Source organism: Lygodium microphyllum, chromosome 7 (assembly GCF_053477565.2).
Source record: "Lygodium microphyllum isolate KBCC chromosome 7, Lygodium_microphyllum_v1.1.10, whole genome shotgun sequence".
NCBI classification, from domain to species: domain Eukaryota; kingdom Viridiplantae; phylum Streptophyta; class Polypodiopsida; order Schizaeales; family Lygodiaceae; genus Lygodium; species Lygodium microphyllum.
The window spans coordinates 166,067,778-166,083,443 of record NC_141141.1 but is presented as its reverse complement, the minus strand read 5'-3'; the positions used below and the strand labels follow the sequence as shown (position 1 = coordinate 166,083,443).

General features: G+C 39.8%; 1 protein-coding gene across 1 annotated transcript; it reads right to left on the bottom strand.

The window, feature by feature from the left end:
* Positions 1–6,079: 6,079 nt before the first annotated feature.
* LOC148034218 (uncharacterized) lies at positions 6,080–7,194 on the bottom strand. The gene is made up of 4 exons (XM_087681026.1): positions 6,920–7,194; positions 6,725–6,817; positions 6,228–6,320; positions 6,080–6,144 (listed from the first exon to the last, which is right to left on the bottom strand). The coding sequence occupies exons 1-4, from the start codon at positions 6,981–6,983 to the stop codon at positions 6,080–6,082; spliced, it is 315 nt and encodes a 104-aa protein (XP_087537152.1). The 5' UTR covers positions 6,984–7,194.
* Positions 7,195–15,666: the final 8,472 nt, after the last annotated feature.

Sequence of the window (15,666 nt, the reverse complement as noted above, 5' to 3'; positions counted from 1 at the left end):
TCCTGACTTCTAAAGCTTCTTTATTGCTATTATCAAGGAAGATTGGCTTCAAGTTTGATGACATTTGCAAGATTTCAGCATTTCAAGCTTCTTGGAGTGCATAATGGAGCTACATTTTGGGGCTTTTGGTTAGAGAGCTTGAATCTTTGGCATTCAAGTGTTCAAGAGGACTGATGGCATTGATTCTTCAAGCATGTATGGGATGAATTCAATGGATTCATTGAAGTGTGAAGTGTTATGAATGAATTTGGGACAATTTCTTCAACCAATGGATTGAAGTTTGATTATAAGCAAATCAATCATCTTCTTCAAGTCAATAAGAGGTATTCCATTTGCTTAATCTCTAAATATCTCTCTACATACACTTGTTTCAAGATTTTCACTTGTTGATGGGAGATTCTTGGTCAATTAAGCCTAAAATTGATCAGCAGATTATAGATTAGTGCTTCTCTTCATTAATCATAGCCTATCAATTGAAACCCTGATTTGATTTTGTGATTCTTTTATACCCACAAGAAAGAAATATTGCAAAGGGTATGTATGCAATCAATGAGTCACTAAATTGCATTGGTAAGACCCTTAGTCAAATGCCAATTTCTTGATTCCATTTTCACTGATCAAAATCCTTGCACCTCATTGAGGGCTGAAAGAATTACTTCAATTATGCACATAATCCAACTTTGCTTAAAATAGAATCCTCTTGCCATTTGAGATTCTGACCCAAAAAAAAGGGTGGATGCCATGGGAGATAATGTGACAATAGAGAGGTGACACCCCCCCACTATTAGATGCAACCAACCAACTCGAGGGAAACTTTACACACCTCCTACTGATTTGGAGCTCATGTAGAGAGCACATCATACTGCTTTATCCCTCACAAAGGTACCACAAATGGAGACATGGAAGACCCAAAGATTTTAGTTGAAGAGCATTGATCATTTACAAGGATTATATAAGTCTATTACATGTTGATTATATGGTATTTTAGCCTATTTCAATCTTTACTAGCAAGGTACATGTACATATGGGAGTAACAAGGCACTTGGGTAGTGATTGGGGCTATTATCTAGCCTTTTGCAGGTGCTACAAGTTATCCTAGGTTGATTACAGATTGTGTATAGGCTATTTCAATCAAAAAGGAAATTGGGACCCATTTTGGGGTACTTTCTACTTGGTTATAGGTGTTGTAGAGTAATTCAAAAATTTTCTAGGGTCTATATAAGGTATTATAGGTCATATTTAGTCCCTATAGGTCATATCTAGTGTAGACCAGGGTTTGAAGTCCTTAGTTTGGACCTAAGGGAGGTGGATAGACCAAAAAAGTATTTTTACAGGGTGCATATCTAGGTCATATTCAGTCTATAGGTCATATCTAGTGTAGACCAGGGTTTAAAGTCCTTAGTTTGGACCTAAGGGAGGTGGATAGACCAAAAAAGTATTTTTACAAGGTGCAAAATTGTTCTCTATAGCAAAAAGAATCCTAGAATATTCTTTTTTAATTTTGAAGTGGACTACTATATTCCATCCTAAAGGGCTATTCCTTAGCTTTATTGATGACACCAAAAGAAGCATAAAAGTAGTGCACAAAAATATCCATGCATATATCACAATTTCATCTTTTGTAAAGGGGATAACATTTATATTGTTCCAAAAGCACTAACATACACCCTTACACATGGGGGGGGGGGGGGGGGGGGGCACATCCACATCCATCATTAATAAATGATATGCATAAAAGTGTACGTGCATGCATTTGCAAAAGATTAGAAAGAATTGAAATGTAAAAGCTAAAGCCTTATGAATACAAATGTATTAAAAAATCAAAGAAATAATAAAAATATGAAGGGTTGTGTATCTTTTAGGGAAAAGGTGGGGCAGAGTGCACGACTGATTATGTGCCTCTTTCTCTCCCTTTCTTCCAAGATTCACACATTTCCCTTTTTTATGGTGCCAATATTTCTCTCTCCTCTCTCCTCTGTCTTTTGTGCATAATGATTAAAGCTATGGATGAAGATGATGAATTTGTTCATTATTAAGAGAGATGTATGGTTTCTTTTCAGTTTTGAGATCAATGGCATAGCCATACACATAGATTTTGTGTGCTCTCACTAGTTTTGTGGTTGTTTTTATTCGTGGAAGGGTTTCTTTCATTTATTTTCCATAAAAAATTTCTTGATTCCAAAATTAGAGCAAAAAGTTAAATCCATTTAGTGACAGGTGGTTTACTAGGACTGCACTATAATAGTGAGCAGAAAGGGTTGGAAACAAAGGAAAGAACAAGGCTAATGAAATCAAGGAAGAATGTGAAGCAATACATGAGATACATCATGATGAGGAAGAATCCCAAGAGTATGGCACATATAGTACTCATAATGCCACTCTTTGTTACCATAAAACTAAGCACTCTATCAGACACATGGAGTTAGTCTCTAAATTGGATCAAGTGGTTGAGTAGATGGTTCATTCCAACATTCAAAACAAGAAAGCTATGCAATAGATGGCCCATTCTATTAAGGATTCCTTGGAGAAGTTTGCCTCTTCCATTAGAGATTCATTGGACAAACTTAGTGCTCAAATCTTGTTGAGAATCAACAATCACACTCACTAAAACAGCCTCTTTGTATGGAGCTTTAGGGTCAAGGATATGCAGGCTAACCTATCCCATATGCACAATGGTGCCTACTGCAGTTTCCTACTTTCCTATAAAGCATTGTACTTGCTTCCTTTTCTTAATGAAATGATAGTACTCTTTTCTTTTCAGTGAAGTGTCAATGTCATTGTCCACATACACAAGATTGTGTTTATGAGTCCAAGTCTCAATCTTGGAACCTAATTCACTCGTGTAACAAACAGTGTCTTTTCCATCATGAGTCCACAGTTCTCCTTCCATCCTCCATAGCTTCCGCCTTTGCCATGCTCTAGATCCCACATTTGTCACATGGTATCAGAGCCTAGTTGGGCATGGCATTGCTTCTCCAGCCTCTCTTGATTCCTCTCAACCTCAATCTAGCTCAATGTCAGCTCATGACTTCATCTCCCAACTCTACTCTCACTGAAGCTTCCATGGCAGCCATAGCCAGCAGCACCCTGTCAGATTGAGCTGCTTATATCTCACTCCACAGGTCAAATCTCTTGGAGCTTCCTTCTGGAAAAGTATTCCCCAACTCACAAAGCTTCCCTGTATCACATCAATCTAGGACATTTGACCATCTAAAGCTCAGCATTGTGAAAATTCTCAATCTCTGCTCTGTGTGTGCCATAGCTAGACAAGACCTACCTCACTTAGAGCTTCAATAACTTCTCAATCAAGCTATTTCAGCTCTTGATTCCTTCTAGGGGGTTGTTCTTCTACTCAAGACGCTTCATCTTGGCACGAAAATCGATCACATTGCTGTGCCCTGACCCCGGCATTGCACAAATTCGTCATCGTTGTCCTGAACTGCACCGAATCTGTTCGAGCTGCCTGCGCACGTCATACAGTCCACGATCTTGACGATTTTCATAGGGCTTTCATAGCCCATGAAGTCAGCTTCCTAGGCATGTAAAAATTTTTGAAAATGATCAAGTATAGCTCCTGCAATCTAAGAAAAACCAGGCCCCTGTCTCAGAAACCCTAATTCCACCATAGCCAAAATTTCTCAAGCTTGTTTTTCCTCAGTTTTTCTTTCTCCTGACACTCAACCCAAGCCTCTGTCACTCTAATCCATTGACCCAGCATCAAATCAAGGAGGGGAAGGACATGAGAAGATTGAAGAACGACCGAACGATCCCGAACAAGAAGAATCAAGCTCAACATCAACACTGACATAGTGTGTTTTCACACTGTCACTAACTGTGTCTCTTGACACACTACATTCTGCTCTTCTACTGATAAAATCTCATAATTCTAGTGTTGATTTGCTACTGATCTTGAAACCTCAACATGGGAAAAGACTCTCCAAATGCTCGATTCAAAGGAGTCGGGTTTCACACTTGGCAAACCCGCATCAAGCTCATCTTGATGAAAAAGGGTCTCTAGGCCATCACAAATGGCAAAGAGAAGAAACCTCGAGACGCGGACCTTGCAACTACTTGGCAAAAGAACGATGACAGAGCCCAGGCCATTATCAAACTAGAGCTAGACGACAGTTATATCCACCATGTGGATAACTGTGAGACCTCACAGGATACATGGAAAAGACTTGACACCCTGTTCGGTGCACAATCTAAATCATCAAAGTATGGTCTCCTGATTGAGTTCTTCAGGCTTGAAATGAAGTCCAGCACATCACTTGCCACACATCTCAATTACATGGAAGGACTCCTAACCCAACTTGTAGGAATCAACATTAAAATGGATGAAGATGTTTGCATCGGTGTTCTACTTAAGAGTTTGCCTCCTGAATATAATAATGTATCAACAACTTTAATCAACATGCCAAATCCTGAACTTGTTGATATCCAGGCATCACTGTTAGAAGAGGAAAAGAAGCTAAAAACTAAGGAAGAACCAAGTACCTCACTAAAACAGCCTCTTTGTATGGAGCTTTAGGGTCAAGGATATGCAGGCTAACCTATCCCATATGCACAATGGTGCCTACTGCAGTTTCCTACTTTCCTATAAAGCATTGTACTTGCTTCCTTTTCTTAATGAAATGATAGTACTCTTTTCTTTTCAGTGAAGTGTCAATGTCATTGTCCACATACACAAGATTGTGTTTATGAGTCCAAGTCTCAATCTTGGAACCTAATTCACTTGTGTAACAAACAGTGTCTTTTCCATCATGAGTCCACACTTCTCCTTCCATCCTCCATAGCTTCCGCCTTTGCCATGCTCTAGATCCCGCATTTGTCACAAATCTCTATGCTTGTGGCAACACAAATGGCAGATAAAGAGAGTAAGACAAACAACCATTTCAACCATTGAATAATAATCCTCAACCAAGTATTATTAGAAAGAAGGCTATACAACCTACCACTTATGATATTGAAGAGACTCCTTTTAGGATTGATGAGCTTGTTTTTAGTTTTCATGGGTCTAATCCTCCTCCAAGAGCTAAAAGTCCTCCACCTAATCCTCCAAGCACATTTTCCAAACCAATTATCATAGGAGTGCCTTTAATCTTTAAGCCCCCATTGGTAGTTACATGGATATGTAACCCCAAGCATCTTATGGGTAGTAAGGCTTTGTTGAGAGGGAACACCATGATAAGATTGTGTTGACAAAATATAGTGGCCATTCATCACATCACAAATTGATTTGGAGGAGTGGACTTCAAAGTTAGAATCTTATTTTGATATTTTCCCTAGGTCATTTAACCAAAATATTCACTTTGCTACACTTCACCTTGAGGGCTTTGCTCATATGTGGTGGAGGCACATAAAAAGGAAAAATCAGCAGATTGACAGTTGGGATTTCAAAGCTAAGATGGCTCAAGTATTCGTCTCTCCCATTGAGAAAGAGAAGTTAGTTAGAAGATGGTATCAGTTAGACAAAACAAGCCTATTAGTTAGAGAGTATATCAACTAGTTCTTGAACCTTACCATGTATGTGGATGCAAAATTGCATGAGTACATATATGGTTTGGAGTCTAATTTTCTTGCAAATGTTATAGCCCAGAAACCTACCACATTATTCCAAAATATTGAGCTAGTAGAGAGGATTCTCGCAAGTACAAGAAGGATATTTCCATAAAAACTTCTTTTTGGATAGCAAAGGGATATTTGTAAATAGGGAAACTCTGGTGGCAATCATGATAGGTCCACTACTTTATTTGGTAGCCCAAAAGTCCCTACATACCCTACTTAATACCTCAAGATAGCAAGTTGATTCAAAACCAATAATTAGCCACCATAAAAGGGTGATAGTAAACCCATAAATAATTCAGAAAAAAATGGCAAGTTTATACCTATGGATCTTTTTAGAGAGCACAAAGAGAAAGGTCTATGCTTCAAATGTGGTAAAAAATATACGATTCATCATTCATCTAAGTGTACTTACAATAATGACAAGAATTACAACATGATAGTACTTGAGGATGTGAATGAAGAGTGCCATTGAGTTTGAAGAGCATGATGAGGATCTTAAGCCAGATTAGTCTTATGAGCTAGTTGATGGATTTCCATTTGATCTTGGTGTATTCCCTTTGATTATGCGTATCACTCCTATTGATACTCAAGTGATCAAATATCATTAGTTAGTATAACCATTTCAAAAAATGACTCATTATCAACAAAGCTAGTAATACCTGATTCTTGGCTTGAAGAAGTGTTAAGGCAAGCAATCTCAATGTCTTCCTTTCTTGCATTTTTTCTTGTGTCATCTTTAGTAACTTGTTTACCTATATATACATAGAGTTAACCAAAGCTCACGATAATACAAGGTTATGAAAAATTTCAATAACACAAAAGAAAGTAATTAGATATTTTTTATCAATTTGGGTCACTAAATTTGTACAAGTTTTTTATCCTTAAAGTTGGTACCTGCATCTTGACTTGAAGAAACATTATTGCGAGTAACCTCCTGATCTCCCTTTCTTACATTACCTCTTTTCCCACCTTTTGTTGTTCTTTAATCTATATTTATATATATACACACAATTACTCAAAGTTTAAAAATATGAATAACTATGAACATTTTAAATTAGACAAAGAGACTAATTAAAGCTAGTTAATCTCAAAATGAATCACCTAATAAAGAAAGATGTAAAATATGTACAAATTTTAATTTTCAAAAGACATATACCTGTATCATGATTTGAAGAGACATTAGGGCCAATGACCTCCTTAGCTTTCATTGTTCCATTATCTCTTGTACCATCATTTGTGATTTTGTTACCTTTATGTACACATAATAAACCAAAGTTTAGAAACATAAGAGACATTTGTAAAACATCAAAACACGCATTTGTAAAACATCAAAACATCAAAACACGCATACCTTTTTTGCCATGTTCTTTACACCATCTAATAGTAAATTGAGCAGATGAAAACAAGGAATTCATTGTTTATACTTTTATGGGCTCACCAACTTCTCCTTCTGGTTTGAAGCATCTTACAAACTTCCTGTTGAACAATGCGCGAGGGAGACGAGGAACGGAGGAAGAGAGAAGAGAAGAGAGACACGAGACATCGGAAGTGGAACCCCAGAAGTGCATCAAGTGAGCACACATTAGCTGCAACATCAGCTCCTTAGCTAGAATAGATAAAACATCAAGTAGAATAAACATAAGCTTGAACAGACGAATCAACTGAAAATAAACAAACAACAACTGGAAACAATGAAACATCAGCTAGAACAACTCAACAGCTAGAATAATAATGAAACATCAGCTGGAACATTTCAACAGCTGGAATAAGAATGAAATGAAATATCATCCCATGAGCTCGAAACATTTCTTATAAACAAAGCGTGGAATAATTTCAACGCATTAGCTGTAATATAGATGAAATGATATGAAACGTAGCATGAAGAGCCAAAAATCAGCTGGAAGAAAGAAACATTTAGAATAATCAAATGATGAACAAAATACTGACAATCATCAGCAAGAGCTCATCAGTTTTCTTATTGCTGCTCAGAGCCCAAGCAAACATCTCAGCAATCTGCTTCTGGGACTCTAGGAACATCTTTGTACGCCTAGCCTCCAGATCATCACGAAATTGCTCAGACTCTCTCTGCATCTGCAGTTTCATCTCTTCTAATCTGAGAGAGCGCTCCCCCAAAGTGTGGATCAAGGAGACCAATCTAAGAAAGCGCTCCCCCAAAGTGCTGTCAACTGGGGGCTGTTAATGCTGCAAGCTGAACTTTGAAGAAGTCCTATGGTTGAGGAATCTGTCCATCTCAAAAGCCTTCACGGCCTCATAGTCTATACTGCGGCTGCGCTTCTTGTGGAGAGATGTGTAAGAAGTATCATGGTCATCCAGAGACCGGTTGCAATACCAGCATTATCACTTATGGGACCATATGCATCTATGGCTAGACAGGTGGCAATGGTACAAAGCATTCCAAGAGCTGCAACTGTGATCCCGTACATGGTTGCAAGGGTATGGATGACATAGATAGCAACATCAATAGCAAATATTGGAACAATTACAGACTTGTAGCCAAGTGCCAAACCAAAGATGACATTGGTAGCAGCTCCTGTCCTACAAGAATCAGCAACATCCTTGACTGGTCTGTATGTATTGTTGGTGAAATACTCTGTAACATAGCCAATTACCAACCCTGCCCAAAGCCCTACTCCAACGCAAAAAAATAGTTTCCAGTTTTGAACCATCTTTGCACTACCATTAGGATCATATATGTAAAACGTGGATGGTAGTGCCACAGCAGGGTACTGAGATCTGTAGTCGCCCTGCTGTAGATGTGCACTGCACAGAGAGCTGCCGCTAGAGGCAGAGAGGCGAGGGTAGGGGCAGGGACAAAGGAAGAAAAAGATGGCCATGGCCATGCAGATCATCATCTTCATCAAGCCGATCACGTCCCTGCTCCCTTCATATTGCCCCCTCCCTATCGCCCCTATGGTGATGCCTCAATCGTCCTACACGAGGTCCCTACCATCGACCTCTCGCCCTTGCTGTGCCAACAAATAGAAGGCAAGAACACCCAGTCGGGCCCCTGCTTCTGCCTCAGAACGGCTTCCCTAGGTACCTTATCACCTTCTCTTACAGCTTCGGAAGGGGGAACTCCTGCGGGAATCACCACCATCGGTGCCATTACCATTGTTTCCAGTGCCGCCATCTCCCCCAGATGTAGCAGAGAAGCATCACAGCAGGGCTTACCATGAGGTGGTGCTAGCTAGGAGTGTCTGAGGAACATCTCTGCTTGGACGTTGATGCCGTCTCGCTGGGATGGACAGCACCTGTCGATCTCCTCTCTGGAGAAATACATCTCGGTGCTGCTGGATGTGCCGGCGCTAGAGCTACTGCTGCTACCAAGGGGATGATCTGATTGGCACAACACAGCAGGGATCTCGGAAGATGCGACCGCTGGGGAAAGCCATCAGCATCTGTCTGGTTGGCGTAGTCCAAATCAACCACAACATGTCGATTTGTCAGAAACCCAACCTGAGGAGTCCCTGTCCTACTCTGTACTATGGCTCCAAGTGTACCAAATGTCTCCTGACCTGCAACCTATGAAATTCACTAGAGAGAGAAATGTATCAGAATTTTCAAACTAGTAATGATGCAACAATTATTTACATATATTGCAACTAAAAATCTGCCAATCTTCACCTTCGAACTTTCAAAGGCATGCTGATTGGGTTCTGCAAATTGCATGGTGCCAAAGAACCGTGAGCTTGATTCTCCTGCACTCAGAATTCCTATTGACAGCAATTCAAAGGGACAGTTATCTTCAAGAGAGGAGATGCATAAACACTAACTTCTAACATTAACAACTCCTTAGCTTCAGCACACCTTTGAAATCCTGAATCACTGAAATTCTCCTTATTTTGTTAAACTGAAAACCATGCACATGTTTCTATTAAATATTCTCGAGGACTTCGAGCTACACCGATTATCAAAAAATGGTGCAGCAATATAGAATACTAGCATGTCAAGAAGTTTTTGACATGTTCTCATGTGGGGAAAGGGGCTGCTCTCTCTTGTTTTTCCATATAGTGCTCAACATCGCTAGTGATTAAATCAAGTTGAAGACAGTTGAGGAGGCACCCAAGATCCACTGCACTTGTCCAATTCACAAGTGCATCTCCATTCTGAAGTTTCAGGCACCCACGATTCATTGTGCCTCCCCATATTATTCCCACAGGGCTAGGCTTTTCCTTGCCTTCCTCAAGCATCAGTACTAGGCTGCCACTGTCTCCCTGCATGTCAAATGCCTACTGGTTCTCGCCCACAATCAGGAAATCAGGAAATCAGTGAAAAAGCAACATGTCGATTTGTCTAGTAATCACTCTATCTCAACTCATGCAAGAGCTTGATGGGAATAACATAACTGCAATTGCTGTGGGAAAAACATGACTGCAATTGCTGTGAGCACTTTGAAACACATGGCAGCCCATGATAGCTCATCCATGCACAAGCTTATAATCTGGACTTATGCAGGCTTACTGCAAGCTGTGGAACTCAACCAATCTACATGCTCTGTCCCTCTCCTGTCTTCACCTTCACAGGTACATGCATTTTCTTCTGCACCAGCTGAAGTATATACTTGGTCATCAAGTAAGATGGTTTCTTCATAGTCAGCTAATGTGTGTTTGATTCCATCAAGTAATGCGGCTTCTTTGCAATAAGCCACTGGTGATTCTCTTCCATCAGCATGATATTTTCCCTGGCAATAAGGTGGTCTGCAAGCAGCATCTGCAGAACAGGGAGGAGACACAGACAATACTTGGTGGTTCTCTCTATCATCCTCCATCTTTGCTTTGGTTTTTAGGTCCAATGTTTTCAAAGCAAAAACCAGCTCAAAGGCTGCAAGTGTGCAATGGGCTGCCTGTACTGGGTCAGCAGGTTTTGTAGCTCTTGGAGGGTATGCAGCCTGAGAGAGTTTGATCGCTTTAACAGCGAACTCAAAGTTTCAAGCTTTGACTCCATTAATTGTTGTCCTTGCACTATGTTGTGTGACATGATGAAAGAAGAGCTCCCAATCCCTATGGCTTCTTTCATGCTTTGATCTGCAATAAGCATCTGAAAGAACCCAAAGTAGTAGTCAGGCTTAGCAAACCTAGAAAAGCTAGAATATTATGAATCACAAGTAGCTTTAGACACTTTCCCGTGTCACTGGGAAAAGGGGATCTTTTCCCTTGTTTTTCCTTATAGTATTCAACATCATGAGCTCCTGTGAGGGAGGGACCACATACTTGGTCGGGGGCAGGGAGCAACCACACTGAGCTAGGTATGTGGTCCCTCCCTTGCAGAAGCTCATGATGTTGTCGTAATTCACAATGTGGGAAGTATAGTGAGAATTTGTTGAAAAGTTCTTGTGTGCATCATGCCAGACCATGGCAGACAGCTTCAAAATGGCTTGGCAGAAACAGGATAAATTGCAACAGAAAACTCAAGAAGCAAAGGTTCACCTGCATGGTTGCTAGTTGATTTGAAAGCTCCATCTCTGCCTGGTGCATGTAATGCTGCAAAGCATCCATTGAAGCTAACTGTGTCTTTGACAACAGGCATGTCACATCATCATGGCTTATGCAACCATTAAGCTTCTGCACATCAATACCCATTTTTGAGTACACGAGTGTTATAGCTGATGTGGGCCTCCAAGCACCTATCCACATAAATGCTGCTTCAAGAGCAGAGGAATGACGCCCTGCAGGAAAAAACCTTAACCAATACTAGAAAACATGCCTCAACACAAAACTCTATTTAGTGGGGGCAAGTAGAAAGAATCAAACACAATAAAGCCAAAGAATACTTGCATTCTCTTCTTGGCCACCCAAAAGTGGATTGAAATCTCACTCTATCACCTACACACGTATATACAACAGATTCTCTGAAATTTATCATTTTAGCTTGAATGTTTTACTTACTAGACACAATATGTGTAAGCCAGGCTGTTAGTCAAGACAATTTTCCTGATGAGAGTTTTGGAAAGAAGAGATATAATATGTGCTAAGAATAACTTTGAGAAACAAGCTAGAGTGTTTGAATGGTTTGAGCAATCAATAAGCCCATCTTGAGGCAATGAAAGTAAGCCATTGAGCGTGTTTAGATTAGTATTCTGTGCATGTTTGGATAGAATGACTACCAACTGTGTACTGAAAGTACTCTATACATGGCTCCCTAATGCAATGAAGGTAAGTCATGCAGTATCTAATTCAAATAGAATATTATTAGTGCTTTTTTAATGCTAGCTTAGAGTACATTTGTGTCAGGCAATTCTCCTGGACAACCATCGCTATATGTTTATTCTGTTCTCTTTCACAGGATGTGTTGCAGAAAATTTCTAAGTTTTCATTTGCTGAAATGCAGGCCATGGGGACAAATGGAATTGTGAAGGAATTCTTCTTGTCGTATGGACTTATGGGAAAAATGGAATAATGAAGGAATTCTTCTTGTTGTATGGGCTTATGGACCTAAGAGTCTCGCAACGGCACAATTCAATACAAGTTAATGCAATCCACAAGGAATGCAACAAATAAAAAGTGTGTGAAGCCTGACCTGAAATAGTTGCTCATGCAGTCCTTCACAAGCTGCCTGACATGGGAATCAGGGCTCTTGGAGACGAGGGCGAACCGGAGCGCCTACACCTTGGCCTTCCACTGCAGCCAGACCTGATCTGCAGGGTCTCCACTCTCTTCTCCAGCTCCTCGTTCTTCTCCCTCAGCTCCCGCGTCTTGTCCGCGAGGCTCTCCGCGCTCTTCTCTAGCTCCTCCTCCCTGGCCTTCAGCCTCCCCTTGAGGCTCTCCACGCTCTTCTCTAGCTCCTCGTTCCTCGCCCTTAGCTCCCGCCTCTCGCCCTCGCCCTCCTCCCTAGCTTGCCCTCAGCCTCCCCTCGAGCCTCTCCACGTTCTTCTGTAGCTCCTCGTTCCTCGCCCTCAGCGGCTCTATTTCATGCATCAGAAATCGGCGTAACATGATTTCCATTTTCCTGCCTTTCGCGCTGCGTGTGCAAACAGAGACAGACAGTCGGAAAGAGAGATATGTCCTTAATGATTATTTTTTATATTATTACATATCCGACACCCTTTATATAGATCCCTCTACATCGTGCTGTGTGATTCACTTCGTCCTGACGTTATTATTGAGATACCCCGCGGTAAATTACTCAATTCCTAATCAACCTCATAAGAAAACTTCCCATTTATCAAAGCATTCCTAACAAACCCATCAAGAGTTTATTCTATGCTTGTTTTTCTTTCCGATAGTATGATAAGGGTGTTAATAGTAGACTTTTAACTACTCACATGGATGTGAATTGTATGAATTAGGTGTACACTTAAGCAATGCATTGTGTACTATTGTTGTTTGGTTAATCACTCATGTAATAGCGAGCTTGAAAATCTATTGAGCCCAACAAAGTGGCTTCAATGTAGCAAGCACCTCATGCATCAGTGAGTCAAGACATTTATTTGGGGGTTTGCATGACCCTCTCCCAAAAATGACATCATTCTCAAAGCTACTACTTAAGATGGATGCTTATTGAAACCCAAAGCAACTTACTTGTACCCAGCTTCTCAAGAGGATTACCACACAACCTACTTGTACCAAGCTTCTCAAGAGGATAGGTTGAGGAGTGTACTAGATAGCCTGCATGAACCAAGCTCAAAGGACTATGCTAGGGGACTATGTTCAGAGGACAATGTGGTGAACAATGCATTACATGAATTTATGCAATGAGGCTAAGTCTCCTCCTAGTGATCTAGAATTGTACACATGCTTTAGTCATTTACTAGAATTTCTTCAAGCTATTTTGATAGAAAAAGATATAGATAATTGCATGTTAGGCTTTAGATTTGCAAGCATTAATCACTACATAAAGGGCGTCATTAAATTTTTTTAGTTGTTATCTTTAAGATAACACACAAATTCAGGTGTATCCACCTATAGGTGGTCTGGAGCTGGCATTGACCATCCCTCTCTAATTGTTGGCCATTGCCCTAGTTACAATGTGGGAAACAAGAGTCCTACTTCACTTCTAGTGTCTTATACGATAATCTAGGCTATGGATCTTCAATCTTCATTAATCTCATTGGATTCATGATGCCAAAACTAGGCATGCCTAAGCACAAGTTGTTGACATTGGCACCTTTAAATATCAACAAGTAACCTAACGATCCATTGTTGGTATCTTATTATAAAAGTGTAGTTAACTCATCAATATTCAAGGACTCAAATAATATTCCTAATTATTATCTTGAACATATCTCTTTTAATTTTTTGCATAACATTGATGGCACTCCATCTTTTAATCTTTCTCTATTATTCATTTCAAGCTTTAAGTTTTTCCAACCTCACTTATGATTTGAAAAGTTTTATGAAAGTAATTTGGGTTTTATGAAAAGTTTTATGAAAGTAATTTCTTTGTTTCCATCTTGCTTTAACTTTGACATCTCTAGGATTTGGGTTCCTCCTTTTGAGGGTTGTTTGTTTTCTTGGATTTACCCTTCTCAATCTATGAGCTTTTTTCTTTTTACTTCTTTTGTGACTATGTTGCATGAAGTTCTTCCTTATCTTCACTCTTTTCTCCTTGGGCACTTCTTAGCTCCATTCCTTTGCAAAGCACCCACGTTCTTTGCATATAAAGGCTGTAACCAAGAAGAGAGAGAATTCTACATTGACTAGCAACTCAATCACATTAGGATCATTGATGCCAGGAGGCATATTCCATGGTGAAACAAGAGTCCTACTTCACTTCTAGTGTCTTATATGATAATCTAGGCTATGGATCTTCAACCTTCATTAATCTCACTGGATTCATGATGCCAAAATTAGGCCTTTCCTGTGCATGTATTTTTGGTCACACTATTACATGTTACTTGACTCACAACAATATACATAATGTACAAGATAATCAAATAAATTCCTCCATCATATGCTCAGTAATTAAGGTCTAATGCTAAAAATCTTGAAAACACCCAAATTCTTTAGAATCAAGCAACTACAGCTCCAATTTTACTACTTGGAAGCCTAGATCCCTTAGCAACTTTGCTAACTATTTCAATCTTAGGTAAATGAGCTTGCTTTTGCTCACATTAGTCACAACCCCAGATAGCTCTAGAAAACTTTCATACACTTTCATCAAATACATCCACTAGTTGCCTCTCTACTTGCACAATATTGGTAAGTTATTGTTGGCAAAGAATTGGGAGACCAAGTGTCTTCTTAATGGTATAGGAAGCCCCTTGCTTACTCCATGTCACTCAGCAAATTGAAACCACCATAAGCAAATTTTGCTGCACTGATTGAAGCTGAATGATCATCTCATGTCTCAATGACATCAAAGTTCCTAAATTCAAAAATTAAGCGTGCTCAAAGAAGTACTCTATAAGACAAACTCTTCAATAGCATAAGAAAAAATATATCTACCTCAAAAACATGAACTTTGAAAGTGAATTAAATGACCACCATGTTGACAAAGGAATGATAGACTGAATGTACAAGTCACAATAGCTACATAAATCCACAATGTCTAAGACATGCAAAAGCATAACTGAAGTTACAATGATCTTCATTTAATATTGGCCACTAGCACACCTTGAGCATGAAGATTGTAGCAAAGTTTCTCAAAAGATACAACCAACCTATACTGCCTTTGAATAATCTGTTGTCAACCGGCTTATGGATGTATGGTACGTTCCAAACTCTGGATGAGGTTGCAAAGCTCAGCAATTTGGAGGCGACAATCTGGAGGCAATCAACATATATAGCAGGAACTGCATCCTTCTTGCTCTGCAGCTTCGCACCATCTGGTTGCACATAAGAAGGTGAATGACATTGGCACTTGGTTCAAAGAGAGTGAGAAGTGGAAGAGAATAAAATGTTGATCCCCTTGCCGATAAGGCATCATCTCACATTAGCCCCCCAAAAATGAAGTTGAGCCTCATATATATCCTACTGAATTTGGAGGATCATGTATTAATAACTCCATCTAATGTTTAGAAAAGCTACCCAAATTATTAGGTCCATCTAGCCATAGATGATTGGTCATTAGGATTGAGGTATTCTCACGTTCCTTGATGGGATTTATTTTACTTATCTAATTAGCAAAGGTACCATACTA

Coding starts and splice junctions, on each gene's coding strand:
- LOC148034218 (XM_087681026.1), bottom strand. CDS start 6,983: ATGAATTCCTTGTTTTCATCTGCTCAATTTACTATTAGATGGTGTAAA. Junction 6,321..6,724: donor CTCTTCAAATCATGATACAG/GTATATGTCTTT, acceptor ATGTATATATAG/GTAAACAAGTTACTAAAGAT. Junction 6,145..6,227: donor TTCTTCAAGCCAAGAATCAG/GTATTACTAGCT, acceptor GAGTATCAATAG/GAGTGATACGCATAATCAAA.